Genomic DNA, 20,417 nt, shown 5'->3' with positions numbered 1-20,417 from the left:
ATTGATAGCCACCCCCATGGTCCTTGCTATCTGGGACCCTTGGGACGTCCCTGCCCCTTGCTATCCGGGACCCTTGGGACGTCCCTGCCCCATTAAAGTTGAAATGTTAATGGTAAGGTTACAGTAATAGCTACTTTTAAGGTTAGCGTTGGGGTTTAGGTTAGGGACGCCCCAAGGATTCCAGATTGCATTGTAAAACGGAACGCCTATGTGTGTCCATCCCTACCTCAGCGTTGAAAGTGGTCCGTTCTAGACTGCTCCATAACCTGAAATTAAAGGGGTGCTAATTTCAGAAATGAACAAATTAATTATATCATGTGTGCTATTTACTACACAAAATAAATCAGTTAAACTACACTTACAATTATTGATAAGTGTGATTACGTTTATTGTTCATCTAGATGCAGAAAGTGACTTTAATTAAGAAAACTCGTTTTTAGGACAACCTTACTTTCCCTCTGAGTTGTAATGTTCCCGGATGCGCGTCTCTCTTGCCTGGCCCTCTTTGTCCGGCGGCGATAGTAGGCCGTGATTAATATGGCAAAATGTGTGTGTTTGTTTCAATTATTATTTTAAGCTGTACCACAAAAGAAAGCATATACCGTGTGAGGACTGGTATATCGGCAATGACACACTGGAGAGGTTCATATTAACGACTACAGAGCAAGCAACGGAGAAAGGGTATAGTTTGCTTCCCAATAATGCTAACAGGCTAGCTAGCTAACGTTAATCAACATTTTATTAACTAGAGACCGGTTATTTTGCGCCGCTGGCTATTATAGAGGCGAAATGTGTAAATTAACCAAATTGAATGTAGGTTATTCATTGTTATAAATCATAATCTACATGTAATCTATAAAAAAAACGAATGACTAATGTTACCCAAATGTGATAGCTAACGTTGCTATACAGCTAGCTCGCTTAATTGCTAACGTTACACATCTGTAAGTGATCATTTTTAGAGGGGGGGGGGGGGGGGGGGTGTTAAGTTTCATTCAGCCCAGCTCTTCATTTTGTACAAGCTGGCTGCTGAAAGTAAACCTGGCTAGCCACAGTTTTTGAGCATGTGTGTTGGCCAGCAAACCCCGTGACAGTCAAAGTGTGGGGAACAAGATATCGAGTTGTAAATTGCAAGGGAAGACGCACATTACTTATCTATCTATAGAAACTGTCCTCAAATCCAAAGACTGTTTGACTCCACATGCTAGTATTGCTCGGGTCCAAATTCTCAAGACTATTCGTCATTTTACATTTTTCTTACATGATATGAACGGTGACATTGCACAGCACCAACAGTCATATTAATGGCTGCCGAATCGGGGAGACTCCTGGCGGGACAAGGCCAAGGAAAGCGAGGCAAAGGTAGGATTTTGATAATTTATCCATCCATCCCGTCTGTCTCAGATCAGAACTAACCATTAGTTACCACTGCTGCAAATCCACGTGTCTGCAGTCAGTTGTTCTGTCTCATCGTTTTTGTCCTGCTACTCGCATGTCTTGCATGCTGGTAAATGGCCTGGTATTAACTTAATTTCTACATTCTCATGATGTCCATTATTTTCCTCTCTGTGTCTCATACTCAGCCAAACCTGGCATCTCTCTGCTTGGCTGTTCAACACTGAAATCAAATGAGTGTATTGGTTGCGAGTGATGTGATATACTTCTGTTTCGAGCAATCTATACATATTTACCCAGGATACATTTACACGAGACACTAAGAAGGGTATGTTCAGCAGTATGAGTTGTTTTTATGTATATCTATATATATTTTTTTTTGTGGGTGTGCATCACATGGTAGATGGCTAGTAATGGCTGTTCAACAGTCTGATGGCCTGGTAATAGAAGCTGTTTTTATTCTGTCTTTGCTCTGATGCACCTGTCTGAAGGTAGCTGAGTGAACAGTCCGTGGCTTGGGTGACTGTGGTCCTCACCTCCACACACTGTCCTCATGCCAGTCAGTCAGGAATGTTGTCTCTGTCCTCTCCTGGTTCTGGACTTTGATCTTTACATCTGGGTTCTGTGTTACAAATGTAAAGTATTGCGTTGTATTTATAGCAATGTCAACATGGTTAATCTTCCCACTACTTACTCCAAACCCACCCTCACAAAAAGCATTTCTTAGGGAATGAGGGGAAAATAGACCATGTGTATGTTAATCTGTAAACCGGAAAGATACTGCTAGAATGTCCCTCTTATCTCTCCTGTTCTCCTCTTCCCCTCTTTAGGTGGACAAATGAAGAGCCCAGAGAAGAAGAAGAGGAAATCCAATGCTCAGGTAACGACTGCCTTGGCAATTCTGATCTGAAGACATTCTTCCTTAACGTAAACATGTTTGACTGGTGGCCTTGTCTGGGAGAAGGTTTTACTTGTTGTGTTCACTTTTTCTTGTGCTGGTCTTGTGATTTGTTACACATTTAATCATGATCTAAACTCGTCAAGTTAGTTTTTGTGGTAACATAGTTGACAACTTGTTACATCGATCAGTGGTTTCACTAGTTTACTATTCAACCATTCTACACTATGTGTAGCTTCTCTGCTCTTACCAAACTGACATCGTTCAATCTCAATAATCCTTTCTCTCTTGTCTCTACTCATTGTGTGTTTCAGGGGCCTGGTGGCGCGTTCTCCCACCTCTCTGAGTTTGCGCCCCCTCCCACCCCCATGGTGGACCACCTGGTTGCCTCCAACCCTTTTGACGATGACTTTGGCCCCCCGTCACTGCCGTCCCGACCCGGTGGGGCTGGAGGTCCAGGAGGGGGTCCCTTCCTCCCCAGCCCCGGGGCAGGTGGAGGAGGAGGGCCGTATGGGGGTGGAGGCAGGATGGGCCCTGGGGGCATGGGCTTCATGGGGGGCCCCGGAGGACCCGTAGGAGGCCCTGGAGGTCCAGGTCGGAGACCGCCTTTCGGTCCAGGACCACCCAACGCAGGACCGCACCACCAGCTGGGCTTTGGGGGGATGCCTGGCTTCGGGGGTGGGGGAGGTTTCCCGGGGCCTGGGGGTCCGTCGCAATTTAACATGCCCCCCAATTTCAGTCCCCCCATGCACCCTGGACCGGCGTTCAACCCCATGCTGTCCCCTGGTGGTATGGGGGGTCCTGGAGGAGGGGGGCCACCGCACCCTCGGTTTGGGATGCCCCCGCAGCAACAGCACGGACAGGGTGGGCACCCCTTCAACAGCCCCCCTTTAACAGGTGGCGGAGGCCCCAGGGGACCCCCACATGGCCCCATGAACCCCATGGGGGGCATGCCTGGAGGGATGAACATGATGGGGGCCATGGGAGGTGGCCCAGGAGGAAACATGGGAGGGATGCCAAGTCTACCCCCTCAAGGACAGTTCCCTCCTTCACAAGATGGGCCCTACCCAGGCCCCAGCCCCCCGGGTCCAGGAAATGAGGAGGGGAAGAACTTTGGTGGAGGTGGGCCCCAGTCTGGGCCTCCTCAGCAGCCTAACTTAAACTCCTCTGGTCCCCCAGGTCCCAACAATACTCCCCCCGGGCCTCCCAACTCTGGCCCTCCCCAGCCTGGAGGAGGCTTCCCTGGACACCCTGACCAGCATCCCAACCCCAACACAACTGGTCAGCCCCCCTCAGCACCGCCCCAGCCCAACCCTAACTCCTCCCCCACCGGCCCCCTCAACGGATCCCAGCCTCAGCAGGTGCCGCCAAATCAGCTGCAGGGGCCCAACTCTACCAACACCCCCTCTTCCAATAACCCGCCCCAGCAGCAGTCGACTCTGCCCAATTCTGCCCCTGGCTCCACCCCTTACAACCAGCAGAACAACGCTCCTGGTGGATGCCCCATGCCCAATGCTCCCCCCAACTCTGCCCAGAACAACTTGACCAACAGCGGGGGCAACACCCCCGCCAGCAACCCTAACCCCCCTTCCAACTCCACTCCCAACACCCAGTCTCCGCTGCCCCCCGGCCCCGCCAACACTTCCACGGGCCCAGGCGTCGGTCCAGGAAAGCTGGGGGGCCCGGGAATGGTGTTCCCCTGTGGCTTCTGTCTGTCAGAGGTGCACGACGACCAGGATGCCATCTTGTGCGAGGCTTCGTGCCAGCGCTGGTTCCACCGTGACTGCACGGGCCTGACTGAGCCGGCCTACGGGCTGCTGACCCGGGAGAGCTCTGCCGTCTGGGCCTGCGACTTCTGCCTCAAAACCAAGGAGATCCAGGCTGTGTACGTCCGCCAGGGCCTGGGCCAGCTGGTGGCTGCCAATGAAGGCTGAGGAACAGGAGGCGGAGGAGGAGAGACTGGGAGGGCTGCAGGGGAAGAGACAATGACTGCTCTGATCTCTCTCGCCCAACCTTATCTGATAAGCTGTTTACAATGCCCAAATCTCTCTTTTACATACTCAAAAACACTTACACCCACTGGACAGTTTATTGGGTACAGCGCCTCTTTCACGAAAACGGATCGCTCCTGTAGACAATGAGTCATGTGGCCGTGGCTTGCTATGTAAAGCAGGCAGACCGGCATCGAGTCATTCAGTTACTGTTCGATTGAATGTTAGAATGGGCAACACAAGTGACCTAAGCAAGTGACTTTGAGCGTAGTATGATTGTCGGTGCCAGGCGCACCGGGTCCAGGATCACAGACTCCCTCCTGGGCTTTTCACGCACAACAGTGTCTAGGGTTTACCAAGAATGATGTGACAAACAAAACATCCAGAATTGTGCAAGCTATCAGGTGGGCCACAAACAAACAAATAAATAACCGTGCAGTACAACAGTGAAGTGCAGAATGGCATCTCGGAACCCACAACTCATCAATCCTTGTCAAGGATGGGCTGTTGCAGCAGATGACCACACCGGGTTCCACTCCTATCAGCTAAAAACAAAAAGAAGCGACTTCAGTGGGCACGTGATCACCAACATTGGACAATTGAGTGGAAAAACATTGCATGGAACATTCAGGCTGTTCTGGAAGCAAAGCTGTGTCCGACCCGGTACTAGATGTGTGTACCTAATAAACTGGCTAGTGAGTACATGAAGCACTTTTAGTGACTCTTTTGGACTGAACAACTGATTTCCCCGTACATGACAATGCCCTGTCCACATTATCCCCCCCCCCCAGACATTTGGCCTGGAGACAAGCAAAGCACTGACACCAACACACTACCTCATACTTTGTGACTGACCAACACAGACGCCTCACTGACAGACTGACTGACCCCTGGTGGGAGCGTGGTCATCTTACACACACATACATACCTGGTTTTGACCCAGAGCAGATGAATCCAAAGGAGACCCAGGCCACTCCTCAATGTACTAGACTGTCCTCCCACCCACACCTCCAGAGAGAAAAGAATGGCGCCACAGAAAAATGTGTAGATATGCAGCCTGAACGTTTGCCCAAAACACGCCTCTGTCCATCTTGGAATGCAGGAGAATCAACCAATGAACAAAAAAATGTAATTATATAATGTCTTGGTTATGTCAATGGACTTTTTGTTTTTATACATTGAATCAACCGTTTTATATCTCCTTCACTGGACACAGAAGTTGTGATATCAGTGCTGTTGGATGGTGTTGGCATAGCTACAAGTAGTGACATCATGGTCATATCCAATGTGTGTACTAGTCTTTTGGGAATGCATGTGAACAAATGCAGTAACTTTGTCCAATCTGTTTTTTTTGTAATTTGGTCTCTGCTAGAGGCCTCGAAGTAGACCAAATAACAGAGCAAATAATATCAATGTTCATATTATTGTCATGTCAGGTGTTTGTAATTTTCCTTCTTAAAAAAAAAAAAAAAACATTCTGTCCAAGTTGCCTTTTTCTCACCCCATTCATTTTTTTTGTACTGCTATCTGCTGTATAATAATGTGCTCTACTCAGGCGCCCTCTGGTGGGAACCTGAGGCACTGACCAGCCCACACAGTGTGGGAAAGATACTGAACTCTGAAGAAGTAAAGAGAATTGTTTTTGTACTCGCCCTTGTCAAATCTTTTTATTTGTGGCTTTTGTTGTATTAAACATGGGGATACACTAAACCTGCTAAAACAGATATGCTGCTACTCTAGTCTAGTTACTTCAAATTGTCTAATGGCAGTACCAGGGTTGAGTCATTTCCCTTTCAAATCAGTCAATTCAGGTAGTAAACTGAAATCTAAATTTTTCTCATTTTTTTTTCCCTATACGATCACATCTAGCCGTGGGAGTACTTTGGAAAAGATTCCCAAAATTAAAATGTTTTCCTTAGTCTTATGTCCAACAATTGTTTTTAAAGTATGTTTTTTTGCTCAGAGAACTTGTGGGGCCAAATAAAACCACCTGCAGGCCGCCAGTACGGGAACCCAGCCCTAGGCAGATGGGTTGCCTCCCACAATGTTACGACATATAGTGCTATTGCCCTAGGTCTGGGATTTCTGAGAGTGATTTGAGTGAATATATATATATATATTTTTTTTTTTACCCAAACCCTGAACGTTACTGACCAACCCTCGCATGAGCTTTGATAACCATTATGCCATTTCCATCCTTCAGTGTCTATCATGGGGATTATATCCATCTAAATGCACTCTTGATGTCTGAGAAAGAGAATTGTGTTCTGCTCTGTGGAAATGTATTGAGTTCATAACTTTCCACTGATGCATAACAATCCAACGGAACTTATTTTTGGTGATAGGCGAGCTATGAAGAAATGTCATGTTAGAGATTTGTTTATTACCATGGCATGATGTAAGTAGTCTGTCTATGGGCCAGGAGAAACTGCACTCCAACAACTATATTACCAGTCATGATCAAAAACTAAATGAACCCTTAGTTGCATTCACGCAAAAATCACCTCAAATGCATACCTGATATGGTCACAGGGGAACTGCAACCTTATCAAATCAGATTGTATTTGTCACATGCGCCAAATACAACAGTATATACCTTGCTGACAAGCCCTTAACCAACAATGCTTTGAGAAGGAAAAAATAGACAAAGAATATAAATAATAAACAGCAGCAGTAAAATAACAATAGCGCGGCTATATACAGGAGGTACCAGTACAGAGTCAATGTGTGGGGGCACCGGTTAGTCAAGGTAGTTGAGGTAATATGTACACATAGGTAGAGTTAAAGTGACCATGCATAGATAAACAGAGTAGCAGCAGTGTAAAACGGGGGTCTGGGTAGCCCTTTGATTAGCTGTTCAGGAGTCTTATGGCTTGGTGGTAGAAGCTGTTATGAAGCCATTTGGACCTGGACTTGGTGCTCCGGTACTGTTTGCCGTGCGGTAGCAGATAGAACAGTATGATTAGGGTGGCTGGAGTCTTTGACAATTTTTAGGGCCTTCCTCTGACACCGCCTGGTATGGAGGTCCTGGATGGCAGGAAGCTTGGCCCCAGTGAGGTACTGGGCCATACGCACTACCCTCTGTAGTGCCTTGCGGTTGGAGGCCGAGCAGTTGCCATACCAGGCAGTGATGCAACCATTCAGGATGCTCTCGATGGTGCAGCTGTAGAACCTTTTGAGGATCTGAGGACCCATGCCAAATCTTTTCAGTCTCCTGAGGGGGAATAGGTTTTGTCGTGCCATCTTCACGACTGTCTTGGTGTGTTTGGACCATGATAGTTTGTTGGTGATGTGGACACCAATGAACTTGAAGCTCTCAACCTGCTCCACTGCAGACCCGTCGATGAGAAAGGTCCTCCTTTTCCTGTAGTTCACAATCATCTCCTTTGTCTTGATCACTTTGAGGGAGAAGTTGTTGTCCTGGCACCACATGGCCAGGTCTCTGACCTCCTCCCCATAGGCTGTCTCATCGTTGTTGGTGATCAGTCCTACCACTGTTGTGTCATCGGCAAACTTGACAATGGTGTTGGAAGTCATGCCTGGCCAATCAGTCATGAGTGAATAGGGACAGGGCCCCCGTGTTGAGCATCAGTGTGGCAGATGTGTTACCTACCCTTACCACCTGGGGGCAGCCTTTCAGGAAGTCCAGGATCCAGTAGCAGTGGGAGGTGTTTAGTCCCAGGGTCCTTAGCTTTGTGATGAGCTTTGAGGGCACTATGGTGTTGAACGCTGTGCTGTAGTCAATGAATAGCATTCTCATATAGGTGTTCCTTTTGTCCAGGTGGGAAAGGGCAGTGTTGAGTGCAATAGAGATTGCATCGTCTGTGGGGGTGGTATGCAAATTGGAGTGGGTCTAGGGTTTCGGGGATAATGGTGTTGATGTGAGCCTTGACAAGCCTTTCAAAGCACTTCATGGCTACAGGCAGGTTACTTTAGTGTTCTTGGGCACATGGTGGTCTGCTTGAAACATGTTATTACCGACACTTTTATGTTTAACTAGGCAAGTCAGTTAAGAACAAATTCTTATTTACATTGACGGCCTAGGAACAATGGGTTAACTGCCTTGTTCAGGGGCAGAACAACAGATTTTTACCTTTACCTTACCCTTTTACCTTATTAGCTCTAGTAACTTTTCGGTTACTGGCCCAATGCGCTAACCACTAGGCTACCTGCCGCCCCAATTTACCAGTTGGTCAGCCGCATGCTCGGAGTACAGGACACTTTATATAATTTTGTAGCGTAAACACGCATGTTAAGCTCCTGCCAGATTTCTCCTGTAGCATTCAACTGTGATATTTAATTACAATATGAATTGTGATCAATCAATGGTCATTGGTGATCAATAAATTATCATATATCTCTAGACTATCTGAGAATAGCCCTACAACATTCTTTAGTCTAATGCAAATGAACCGCATTAATGTACTCATGTAGCCTATAGCAAATGGTGCCATGGAGCGCAAATAGGCGTGAGATATTCGTAATAGATAGACCCTTGATTGGCAGCACTGTCCCGCCGATATAGAAAAGACCTTACATTCAATATGCGCCGCGCCAATCGGCTTGTTTCGAGGGCGGGGTGATGTTATCTGACGTAGCCTACTGGCAAACAGGTTGCTTTAGCGGCGGCGGTGGTAGCAGAAGCCGGAGGAGTTTGTTCATGTCTGCAGTGTATTGTGAAACATATTCTGGGATACAACACGGCAAGTGAGCACACGCATCTCTTGATAATCGAAGGGTACTTTAGACGTCGCTTCTGATATCTCGCCTGGACCTTCCTCCATTCTAGCAGGTAGGCGACAGAGTATAACAACGCGCCTGCATTCAGCGACGCTACTTATTTTCTCCAGTATCTGCGTTAGAGACGTCAACCATAGCCTACTCATCGCCGACATTTATAACGCCCATATACTGGGGTAGCCTACTTATTATTTGCTTAGGTTATTGTCTATTTGTTATTGGCGTCGGTCGGGGCCAGTAAAGGAACGTCAAAGGGAATTGTTGAATCGTTCGTATTAAATAGCCTCTCTCTGCATTTCGCTGATCAGCGTTTTGGAGAGCGAGCGTTCATTTGGGATAAGCACAGAGGGGGACACCTGTGGCTTTGTGGTGCGTTGGCAGCAGTCTTACTTATACTCCGCTTTTCCTGGCCACAACTACAGAGTGATGATATAAATCGTATTATCGCGCTGTAATTGTATGCATATTGACACGTAGCCTATAAGCTGCATATCGGGGTCGATAGGCAATAGCAGCCTACCCTGAGCATTTTGTAGATAGAATAGTGAACACATATCTCCGTGTAGGTTGATAGATAGAGTAGGTCGCAAGTGTTACGTGATACAGGCTGATATCTGGTCATATTCGAGTATCTTTCCGCTTCTCTGTGGTCATCGTGCCACACGCATCCCTAGTTTCGTTCACACAGATACTGGGTGGGTGTGACGCAATTATTTCGATGAGGTCAGGTGACAGTTAGTCTTTAGGCCCTCAATAATGCTTATTATTTGTCATAGGCCTATAATATAAACATCATTTTTATATATATCTAAAAGCAACTGTCTGCTAAATAATAAGCTACGTGTTGATGTTCTGAGGAAATTTGAGAAATTATTTCAGTTTTCCTAATTAGCAGAGTTTGCGTGTATTTATTCCTGTCACCTTATAAAGATTTTGAACATGAAAATAATTCAGGTCAAATTGAGTTAGGCCTACTCTGTATGTTAACAATTACTCCTCTGAAGTTCACCTTTTTAATATGGCACCATAGAACAAGGCTGACATTTTACGTATTCCCAACCAATAGTGTTTTTAGTTTGTTTCTTTGCGTTTAACTTTTTTAACTTATTTGATACATACATAACGTCGCTGCTACCATCTCTTATGACCGAAAATAACTTCTGGGCATCAGAACTGTGATTACTCCCCAGGACTGGCAGAATCCTTATTTTCCTTTATTGAGTCGACAAGCCGGGAACAGGCCCAGACCAGATCCTGTCATTTGCGTGAAGAGAAAGCGGAGAAAAAGGGGCCAGGGGGCGAGCTGCCATCTGAGAATTCGTAGGCGATTGAATAAACCCCCACTTCCTTCCATTCTGCTAGCTAATGTGCAATCTTTGGAAAATAAAATTGATGACCTACGCAGAAAATTAAGCAATGACTGGAACGTTCAAAACTGTAATATCTGATGCTTCATGGAGTCGTGGCTGAACAACGAAATTATCAACATGGCTGGCTGGTTATACTCTGTATTGGCAGGACAGAACAGTGGCGTCTGGTAAGATGAGAGGACAGAGCACACCCCCATTCACATCGATGAAGCTGCAGTGGAGCAGAATTGAGAGCTTCAAGTTCCTTGGTGTCCACATCACCAACAAACTATCATGGTCCGAGCACACCAAGACAGTCGTGAAGAGGGCACAAAAAAATCTATTCCCCCTCAGGAGATTGAAAAGATTTGTCACGAGTCCTCAGATCCTCAAAGGGATCTACAGCTGCACCATCGAGAGCATCCTGAATGGTTGCATCACTGCCTGGTATGGCAACTTTTTGGCCTCCGACCGCAAGGCACTACAGAAGGTAGTGCGCACGGCCCAGTACATCACTGGAGCTAAGCTTTCTGCCGTCCAGGACCTCTACACCAGGAGATGTCAGAGGAAGGCCCTAAAAATTGTCAGACTCCAGCCATCCTAGACACAGACTGTTCTCTCTGCTACCCTACGGTGGTACCTAAGCGCCAAGTCTAGGTCCAAGATGCTTCTAAACAGTTTCTAACCCCAAGCCATAAGACTCTTGAACATCTAATCAAATGGCTACCCAGACTATTTGCATTACCCCCCCCCCCCCCCCCCCCTTTTACGTGGCTGCTACTCTGTTTTTATCTATGCGTCGTCACTTTAATAACTCTACCTACATGTACATATTACCTCAACTAACCGGTGCCCCCGCACATTGACTCTACCGGTACCCCCCTGTGTATAGTCTCACTATTGTTATTTTACTGTTGCTCTTTAATTACTTGTTACCTTTTATTTCTTATTCTTACTCGTGTGTATATATATTTTTAAACAGCATTGTTGGGTAAGGTTAGAATCCCGCTACAACTTCCTGTGAAACTGGAGGGTGCGCAATTCAAATAATAATCATAAATATTATGGATTTTAAACATTTGTCTTATATCGGCTGAAAGCTTAAATTCTCGTTAATCTAACTGCTAAATCCGATTTACAGTAGCTGTGTCCCTCTACCAAAACTTTTATTTCTTATTCGTTTATGAAGTTACAAGCCTGAAACCTTGAACATAGACTGCTGACACCCTGTGGAAGCCATATGAATTGCATCCAGGGAGTGTTATGTGTTATATTCTCCTACATTATTTTAACATTTCTACAAACTTCTTCAAAGTGTTTTCTTTCCAATGGTACCAATTATATGCATATCTGGAGCTACAAGCAGTTTACTTTGGGCACGTCATTCAGGCAGGAAGTGTGACAAAGATTTGATTTGTTGGTGTAGCCTGTATTATAAAATAGTTTCCCTGTAAACATTCACCACAAGACTTCACTATCACCTGGGCATGATGATACCTGTGTCCTCTTCTAATCTTCCTTTCGTATATCTTCCAATCTGATTGGAGAATAGGTGGCTAGGGTGAAGGGTTGCTACCAGTAGGCTACATTTGAACACAAATTCTAAGCAAATTGTGTTAATAGAGCAGAACTTGGCCTAAAACCTGTGCTTAAGGGTTGACATTCATAGCTCAATAGAAAGTGTATGGTTTAACAGATATGTAGAGCTACAATGAGAAACTGGTTAAACAGATACGTAGAGCAACAATGTGAAACTTTCACTGCAATGTTGTTTTACGCAACCCAGCCTGCCCATCCCATTTTGTCCAAACTCATTCGCTCCCAGTACTGAAGTAGTGTGAACAGTATTGATTGACAATATGGTTGTCATGGTTGAAGAACACTGCTAGATCAATATGTTCAATTGTGCTAAAGTGGTCCCAGAGTGAAACCAAAAGGCATATTTGGAGGACATCTGAATATAAGTAGTGATGAGATTAGATCATTGCTTCCTGGGTCGAATCTATATTTGTTGTCTTACCTGGTTTCATAGTAACATTTTAATTAATATGATTGATTGTTCCTGGATACAAATGTTTTAAAAAGAGAGAACCACTGGGAGAGGAGGGGCGGGTTTGATGTACATAAAGGACTCCATTAAGTGTGAAGAAGTGCTCCTGGGAAGTGAGCTGCCTATGGAATGTCTTGGTGTAAATGTGTTCCTGTCATCACAAATGCATTTTTTTATTCTAGTTGTGTATAATCCCCCTGCATGTGATGTACAATATTATGCAAAATTAGAAGAACTACTTAAATATCTTAAATCCAAGTCTGCATGGCTGGTTTTTGGTGACTTCAATATCAACTGGATGGACAACCCTGGCAAAAATAGGCTTAAAGCAGTCATCATGACAACTAGATTCCTGTCAAATGGTTCATGGGCCCACCAGAAATAGCCAGGCAAAGCTCTGATATTCACAAACTGAGGGCATCGAATAACAAACAAATTGGCATATGATCCATAACATGGCAACTGTGTGCTTTAGGACCATGTGGATGCCTCCGAGCGGTTGGGTAGGCTGTTTGGTGTTTTTATCTGACTGGATTTAGGACCGGGCTGTGTGAAGGCAACTTCTGGAAGGCTGGCTGGACCAGCACGGGAGAGTTGAGCATCGTTCAGTGTGTCTGCGTTGCGCTCTTTCACCAAGTTGTGAACGGATGCAGAACAGAAAATTGCTACTCTTTAGTTGACTGATGTAGCTGGCCATGTAACTGCTGTTTAACTAAAAAAAAATCTGTTAACTAGTGTTTATTCGCAGTGCTGACATGTAACGTCAGCTAATGTTTCATCCTTTCTCGACTGAGATGAATGAAATAAGCTGTGCTAGTGAGTAACTACCACAGCCAGGTCAGCACTAGCATCCCTATCTAACAGCAAACATTTCCATACAAACAACTGAACTTTGTTTTGTCCTGTTTCAGAAGTAAATTAACTTGGCAAGTGGGAGAGAGCTGGCAAAAAGTTGGCCTACATTAACTATTTTTTTCCTCAATCAAACTAGACCTGAATCAAACGATGAAACCATCAGTATAACGATTGAAGATTGATTTTCTGTTTTCTCAGTGCAATGTGAGTTGTATTAGTCATCATGTCAATGTAACGTTATTGATCTGTCAGTTTCCCTTGCTAATTCCCTACTTTTTACACTGACACAATAACAAACAGCTCTAAAATTACAGGCGTCACTGTCATGGTGCACACTAGAGGTCTGCGCACCCACACCTGCTGGATTTCTATCCACTACCACCCGCTACCGCAAGAACGGGTTCCAAACCCAACTGCAGTCCTGCAATGTTATTTTATGCATATCTGACACAGCTCAGAGTCCTATAGGATATACCCTAACTTTTTAGGAGGACGATTGGCAGGCCAAGACAAATAAATGGGTAATAAATCCATACTTATTGAAAAAAAAGGCGCAATTCTCGCTCACCATACTAGCCTAACCTATGTGCGCGTTGTGCCGTTTTCAATGATTACATGTTTTGATTGCACTTCGACTTACTTTGGTTGAGCACCCTTTTCATTATCAATATTTATTTACAGACACTAGTAAACTGCAGGGTAATCATATTTACGTTTTTCTTTTCTTCATATTCACGTTAACTGCAATGTGATTTTGCAGTAAATTCAGTGAATGAAACAAAGTTCCATCTTGCATTGATGGGTAGACATTCAGTAGCTACAGGACAGCAGTTTAAGCTTAAAGCTACAGTCTGGGATAAATGGTTATTTCAATTATTGAACCATTGATTCTGTTCTGGGATAATGTATAAATGTACACCAAGGTCATTCTTTGTCATGCCTCATTTTAGGAGGATTAGATGTTGATAGGGGTCTCTGCAGGGTCAGGCAGCCAGGGAAGACCAGTCTGTCCAATGTTTTCTGGATTGTCCAGATCCTATTTTATGGAAGTCTGACAAACCTCAAGTTGATTTCCAAACTTTATGAAGGGTTGATAGAGGCTTTTCCCGATGAAGCAAAACATGTAAAACAAAACTGTGAGAAAGACTTGGGAGACGCTATTGATGATGAATGGGTACATATATGTTAGCATACCCAGACATGTTCATATAATCTCAGCTGTAAATGACTGCAGTTTAAGAACCTCCATAGAACGTACTATATGCCAGTGAAATTGAATATCATGCACTCAGAAATATGATTATTCTCCTGGAGGTGTAAAGCACAAGGGGACATGCAGTTGAAGTCGGAAGTTTACATGCACTTAGGTTGGAGTCATTAAAACTCGTTTTTCAACCACTCCACAAATTTCTTCTTAACAAACTAGTTTTGGCAAGTCGGTTAGGACATTCTTCCAACAATTGACAGATTATTTTACGTAATTTACTGTATCACAATTCCAGTGGGTCAGAAGTTACATACACTAAGTTGTCTGTGTCTTTAAACTGCTTGGAAAATGATGTAATAGCTTTAGAAGCTTCTGATATCAGTTGAGTCAATTGGAGAGGTAGCTGTGGATGTATTTCAAGGCCTGCCTTCAAACTCAGTGCCTCTTTGCTTGACATCATGGGAAAATCAAAATAAATCAGCCAATAACTCAGAAAATAATTGTAGACCTCCACAAGTCTGGTTCATCCTTGGGAGCAATTTCCACACGCAAAAGTGCAACTCAATCCCAGAACAGCAAAGGACCTTGTGAAGCTACTGGAAGAAAAAAACATGTACAAAAGTATCTATATCCACAGTATCTATATCCACGACATAACCTGAAAGGCCGCTCAGCAAGGAAGAAACTACTGCTCCAAAACCACCGTTTAAAAAAAAAAGCTACTGTTTGCAACTGCACATGGGGACAAAGATGGTACTTTTGGAGAAATGTCTTCTGGTTTAATGAAACAAAAATATAACTGTTTGGCTGTAATGACCATTATGTTTGGAGGAGAAAGGGGGAGGCTTGCAAGCTGAAGAACACCATCCCAACCGTGAAGCATGGGGGTGGCAGCATCATGTTGTGGGGGTGTTTTGCTGCAGACTGGTGCACTTTACAAAATAGATGGCTTCATGAGGAAGGAAAATTATGTGGCGATATTGATGCAACATCTCAAGACATCAGTCAGGAAGTTAAAGCTTGGTTGCAAATGGGTCCTCCAAATGGACAATAACCCCAAGCATACTTCCAAAGTTGTGGCAAAATGGCTTAAGGACAACAAAGTCAAGGTATTGGAGTGGCCATCACAAAGCCCTGACCTCAATCCAATAGAAGATCTGTGGGCAGAACAGGAAAAAGCTTGTGCGAGCAAGAAGGCCTACAAACTTGACTCGGTTACACCAGCTCTGTCATGAGGAATGGCCCCAAATTCACCAAACTTATTGTGGGAAGCTTGTGGAAGGCTACCCAAAACGTTTGACCCAAGTTAAACAATTTATAGGCAATGCTGCCAAACAATTGGTATATGTAAACTTCTGACCCACTGGGAATGTGATGAAAGAAATAAAAGCTGAAATAAATCATTCTCTCTACTATTATTCTGACATTTCACATTCTTAAATAAAGCGGTGATCCTAACTGACCTAAGACATGGAATTTTTACTAGGATTAAATGTAAGGAATTGTGAAACTGAGTTTAAATGTATTTGGCTAAGGTGTATGTAAACTTCTGACTTCAACTGTATGTTGTGGTCTTGTGAAGGCTGGCTGAATTCTGGCAAAGAGTATGTTCTTTGCTCAGCATGTCTACCGGTTCTCCCTTGTCCCTGTTTTTGTTTTCTGGGAAATGTTGATACTGGAGATCCTAACTGTCTTAGGTCAGTTAGGATCACCACTTTATTTTAAGAATGTGAAATGTCAGAATAATAGTGGAGAATTCTTTATTTACGCAATTATCAGAATAAACTGTACAACCTAGCATTTATGTTGGCTATTAAATGAATTGCCATTGATTGGAAGGTTGGTTATCCTTCCACAATGCATGGAATAAATAGAAAGTTATGTACAATATCACTAGATTTGTTTTTAAGATTAAGGGTAAACTGTGCAACTTTCATAAGGTCTGGCTGGATGCCTTATATGGAATACTGTGCAACAAAAGGAGTCTGTATTGAAGACATGCCCACGTCAGTGGCGATACCTATTTACGCAGTCCCTAGCTCCAAAAAATAATTGGATATTAAATGCTCCAGGCCTCCAATATAATTTGACAATTTATTATTGTGCACAACTCAAACTCATATTTTGTTTATGTAGAGTAAGAAAATGGCAATGATTTTCAACTAGTAGGAATATTGAAATTCATTTGATTTTTCTTGAAGGTTGGGAGATTTTTTTTGTTGGGAGAAATTGTGATAACGAGTGCTTTCAAACACCCAGCACTTGGGAAACGTAGATCAGCCGTCCCAAAATGTTTGGACAAGACGAATGCAATCTGTGATTTGGTTACCCACTGCCATCAACCATTTAATATTATAATTTCCTGTGCAGAGCCTTGGTGTAGTGCCAACAATCTCCGGCACATGTCACATACAACTTTCCACCTGAGAACAGGGAACAATCCCTACTTCCAACCACTGTTTCTCCCATTTGCCTGTCTCCCCATCTCATGTGAACGACCATCTCAATCTAGTCTTAAATTTTAAATAGTCTTTTTTTACGTTGAATTAAAGTAGAAACTTGTGTGTCGGTTCATCTAGATAGCTATAATGAACCGGCATAATCCCAACTCGTACCACTACCAATGCAAACATTGTCATAGCTGTTGTATGCATGTACAGGTAGCTAAAGGGCTAACCAACTAGGTTCAACGTTAGTCAGCTAACATTAGGCTATAACTAGCAATGCAAATGGTTTCTGATTTGAATAATATTACTACACAGATCATACAAGTAGCTAGTCAGCAAGCTAACTTTCGCTAGCTAACAGTCATTTTCATTGCAAGTTCAAGTGCACTATCTGACAAAATTAGAAATGTAATCTGACAATGTAGATAGCCAGACTGGAACCATTTTGTTGTAGCCAGTGATGTCCAGTCACTCCGGTTGTATTTCAAATGGATCCCCATTAGCTGCTACCAAGACAGTACAGAAAAATGAAGGCAGTTATACAATTTAAAAAACATTACATTCATAACATTTCACAGCACACTGTGTTCCCTCGGGCCCTACTCCACTACCACATATCTACAACACAAAATTCATGTGGACATCTGTATAGTTTGTATGTTATCGTGTGTGCATGTGTTTTGTGTTGCTTCACAGTCCCCGCTGTTCCATAAGGTGTGTATTTATGTTTTTTTTTGTTGTCTGTTTTCTACTGCTTGCATCTGTTACCTGATGTGGAATAGAGTTCCATGTAGTCATGGCTCTATGTAGAGCTGTGTGCTAGTTGTTTAAACAGACAGCTCCAGTGCTTTCATGTCAATACCTCTCACAAATACAATTAGTGATGAAGTCAATCTCTCCTCCACTTTGAGATTGACATGTATATTATTATTTGCGCTGTGTGTACATCCAAGGGCCGGCTGTGCTGCCCTGTTCTGAGCCAATAGCAATTTTCCTAAGTCCCTTTTTGTGGCACCTGACCACACGACTGAACAGCAGTCCAGGTGTGACAAAAGCCTGGTGGAACTGCCTCGTTTATAGTGCTGTTAAGAAGACAAGAGTAGCGCTTTATGGACAGACTTCTCCCCATTTTAGCTACTGTTGTATCAATGTTTTGACCATGATCGTTTACAAATCCAGGGTTACTCCAAGCAGTTTAGTTACCTCAACTTGCTCAATTTCCACATTTAGATTTAGTTGAGGTTTAGGGTTTAGTGAATGATTTGTCCAAAATACAATGCTTTGAGTTTTGAAATATTTAAGAATAAATTATTCCTTGCCACTCATTCTGAAGCTAACTACAGCTCTTTGTTAACCGTTGCAGTCATTTCACGCACTGTAGTAGCTGACGTGTTGAGTCAGCTGCATACATACACACTGGTTTTACTCAAAGGCAGTGGCATGTCGTTAGTAAAAAGTAAGGGGCCTAAACTGCTGCCCTGGGGAATTCCTGATTCTACCTGGATTATGTTGGCGATGCTTCCATTAAAGAACACTGTTCTGTTAGATGGGTAACTCTTTATCCACAATATAGCAGGGGATGTAAAGCCATAATACATAGTTGAAGGTGGAATTTAGCCAAATGCATTTAAACTCAGTTTGTCACAATGCCTGTCATTTAATCCTACTAAAAATTCCCTGTCTTAGGATCACCACTTTTTTATTTTAAGAATGTGAAATGTCAGAATAATAGTAGTGATTTATTTAGGCTTTTATTTCTTTCATCACATTCCCAGTGGGTCAGAAGTTTACATACACTCGATTAGTATTTGGTAGCATTGCCTTTAAATTGTTTAACTTGGGTCGAATGTTTTGGGTAGCCTTCCACAAGCTTCCCACAATAAGGTGGTTGAATTTTGGCCCAATCCTCCTGACAGAGCTGGTGTAACTGAATTAGGTTTGTAGGCCTCCTTGCTCGCACACGCTTTTTCCGTTCTGCCAATTCTGCAAATTTTCGACAGGATTGAGGTCAGGGCTTTGTGATGGCCCACACCTTGACTTTGTTGTCCTTAAGCCATTTTGCCACAACTTTGGATGTATGCCTGGTGTCATTGTTCATTTGGAAGACCCACTTGCGACCAAGCTTTAACTTCCCGACTGATGTCTTGAGATGCTGCTTCAATATATCCACATACTTCACTTTGTGAAGTGCACCAGTCCGTCCTGCAGCAAAGCACCTTCACAACATGGTGCTGCCACCCCTGTGCTTCACGGTTGGGATGGTGTTCTTTGGCTTGCAAGCCTCACCCTTTTTCCTCCAAACATAATGATGGTCATTACAGCCAAACAGTTCTATTTTTGTTTCATCATACCAGAGCACCGAAAAATACAATCTTTGTCCCCGTGTGCAGTTGCAAACCGTAGTCTGGCTTTTTTATGGCGGTTTTGGAGCAGTGGCTTCTTCCTTTCATTCTTCCTTTTACTGTGGATATAGATACTTTTGTAACGGTTTCCTCCAGCATCTTCACAAGGTCCTTTGCTGCTGTTCTGGGATTGATTTGCACTTTTCGCACCAAAATGCGTTAATCTATAGGAGACAGAACGCGTCTCCTTCCTGAGTGGTATAATGGATGCGTGGTCCCATGGTGTTTATACTTACGTACTATTGTTTGTACAGATGAACATGGTACCTTCAGGTGTTTGGAAATTCCTCCCAAGGATGAGCCAGACTTGTGGAGGTCTACAATTATTTTCTGAGTTATTGGCTGATTTTCTTTTGATTTTCCCATGATGTCAAGCAAAGAGGCACTGAGTTTGAAGGTAGGCCTTGAAATACATCCACAGGTACACCTCCAATTGACTCAAATTATGTCATTTAGCCTATCAGAAGCTTCTAAAGCCATGACCTCATTTGTTGGAATATTCCAAGCTGTTTAAAGGCACAGTCAATTTAGTGTATGTAAACTTCTGACCCACTGGAATTGTGATACGGTGAATTATAAGTGAAATAATCTGTCAACAATTGTTGGAAAAATTACTTGTCATGCACAAAGTAGATGTCCAAACTGACTTGCCAAAACTACAGTTTGTTAATTTAAGAAGAAATTTGTGGAGTGGTTGAAAATCAAGTTTTAATGACTCCAACCTAAGTGTATGTTGACTTCAACTGTACATTTTTCCAGCAGCAGACTGATCAATATTGTCAAAAGCCGCACTGAAGTTTAACAAAACAGCCCCCGCCATCTTTGTATCATTAATTTCTCTCAGGCAAACATCAGTTATTTGTGTGCTGTGCTTGTTGAATGTCCTTCACCTATAAGCATGCTGAACCTTTGTCAATTTTTCTTTGCTGTAAAATAGCATTGCATCTGGTCAAACTCCATTTTTTCCAAAAGTTTGAGAAGGGTTGGTAACAGGCTGATTGGTTGGCTATTTGGGCCAGTAAAGGGGGCTTTACTATTCTTGGATAATTGAATTACTTTTGCTTTTCTCCAGGCCTAAGAGGA

The 20,417-nt window shown here is 43.6% G+C and overlaps 2 protein-coding genes across 4 annotated transcripts in view; both read left to right on the top strand.

Moving 5' to 3' along the window:
* The first annotated feature begins 467 nt into the window (after positions 1-467).
* Positions 468-5,931, top strand: LOC110495994 (pygopus homolog 2 (Drosophila)). Its single transcript, XM_021571594.3, has 4 exons — positions 468-681; positions 1,288-1,362; positions 2,226-2,275; positions 2,608-5,931. Exons 2-4 carry the CDS (start codon positions 1,305-1,307, stop codon positions 4,225-4,227), a joined length of 1,728 nt encoding a protein of 575 aa, XP_021427269.1. The 5' UTR covers positions 468-681; positions 1,288-1,304; the 3' UTR covers positions 4,228-5,931.
* A 2,944-nt stretch (positions 5,932-8,875) lies between these two features.
* The window catches only part of cgnb (cingulin b), a 46,413-nt gene continuing 34,871 nt past the window's right edge, over positions 8,876-20,417 (top strand). Inside the window, exon 1 of one of the 3 annotated variants that reach the window (XM_021571592.3) lies at positions 8,876-9,076. The gene's annotated coding sequence lies outside the window, so the exon portion shown is untranslated. The remainder of the gene's footprint in view (positions 9,077-20,417) is intronic. The other 2 variants (XM_036952486.2, XM_021571593.3) reach the window with 2 other exon arrangements.

Source organism: Oncorhynchus mykiss, chromosome 18 (genome assembly GCF_057628025.1).
Source record: "Oncorhynchus mykiss isolate SJ-2025 chromosome 18, ASM5762802v1, whole genome shotgun sequence".
Taxonomy (NCBI): domain Eukaryota; kingdom Metazoa; phylum Chordata; class Actinopteri; order Salmoniformes; family Salmonidae; genus Oncorhynchus; species Oncorhynchus mykiss.
Note: the sequence above shows the minus strand (reverse complement) of the source record. Positions and strands in the feature narration are given on the sequence as shown.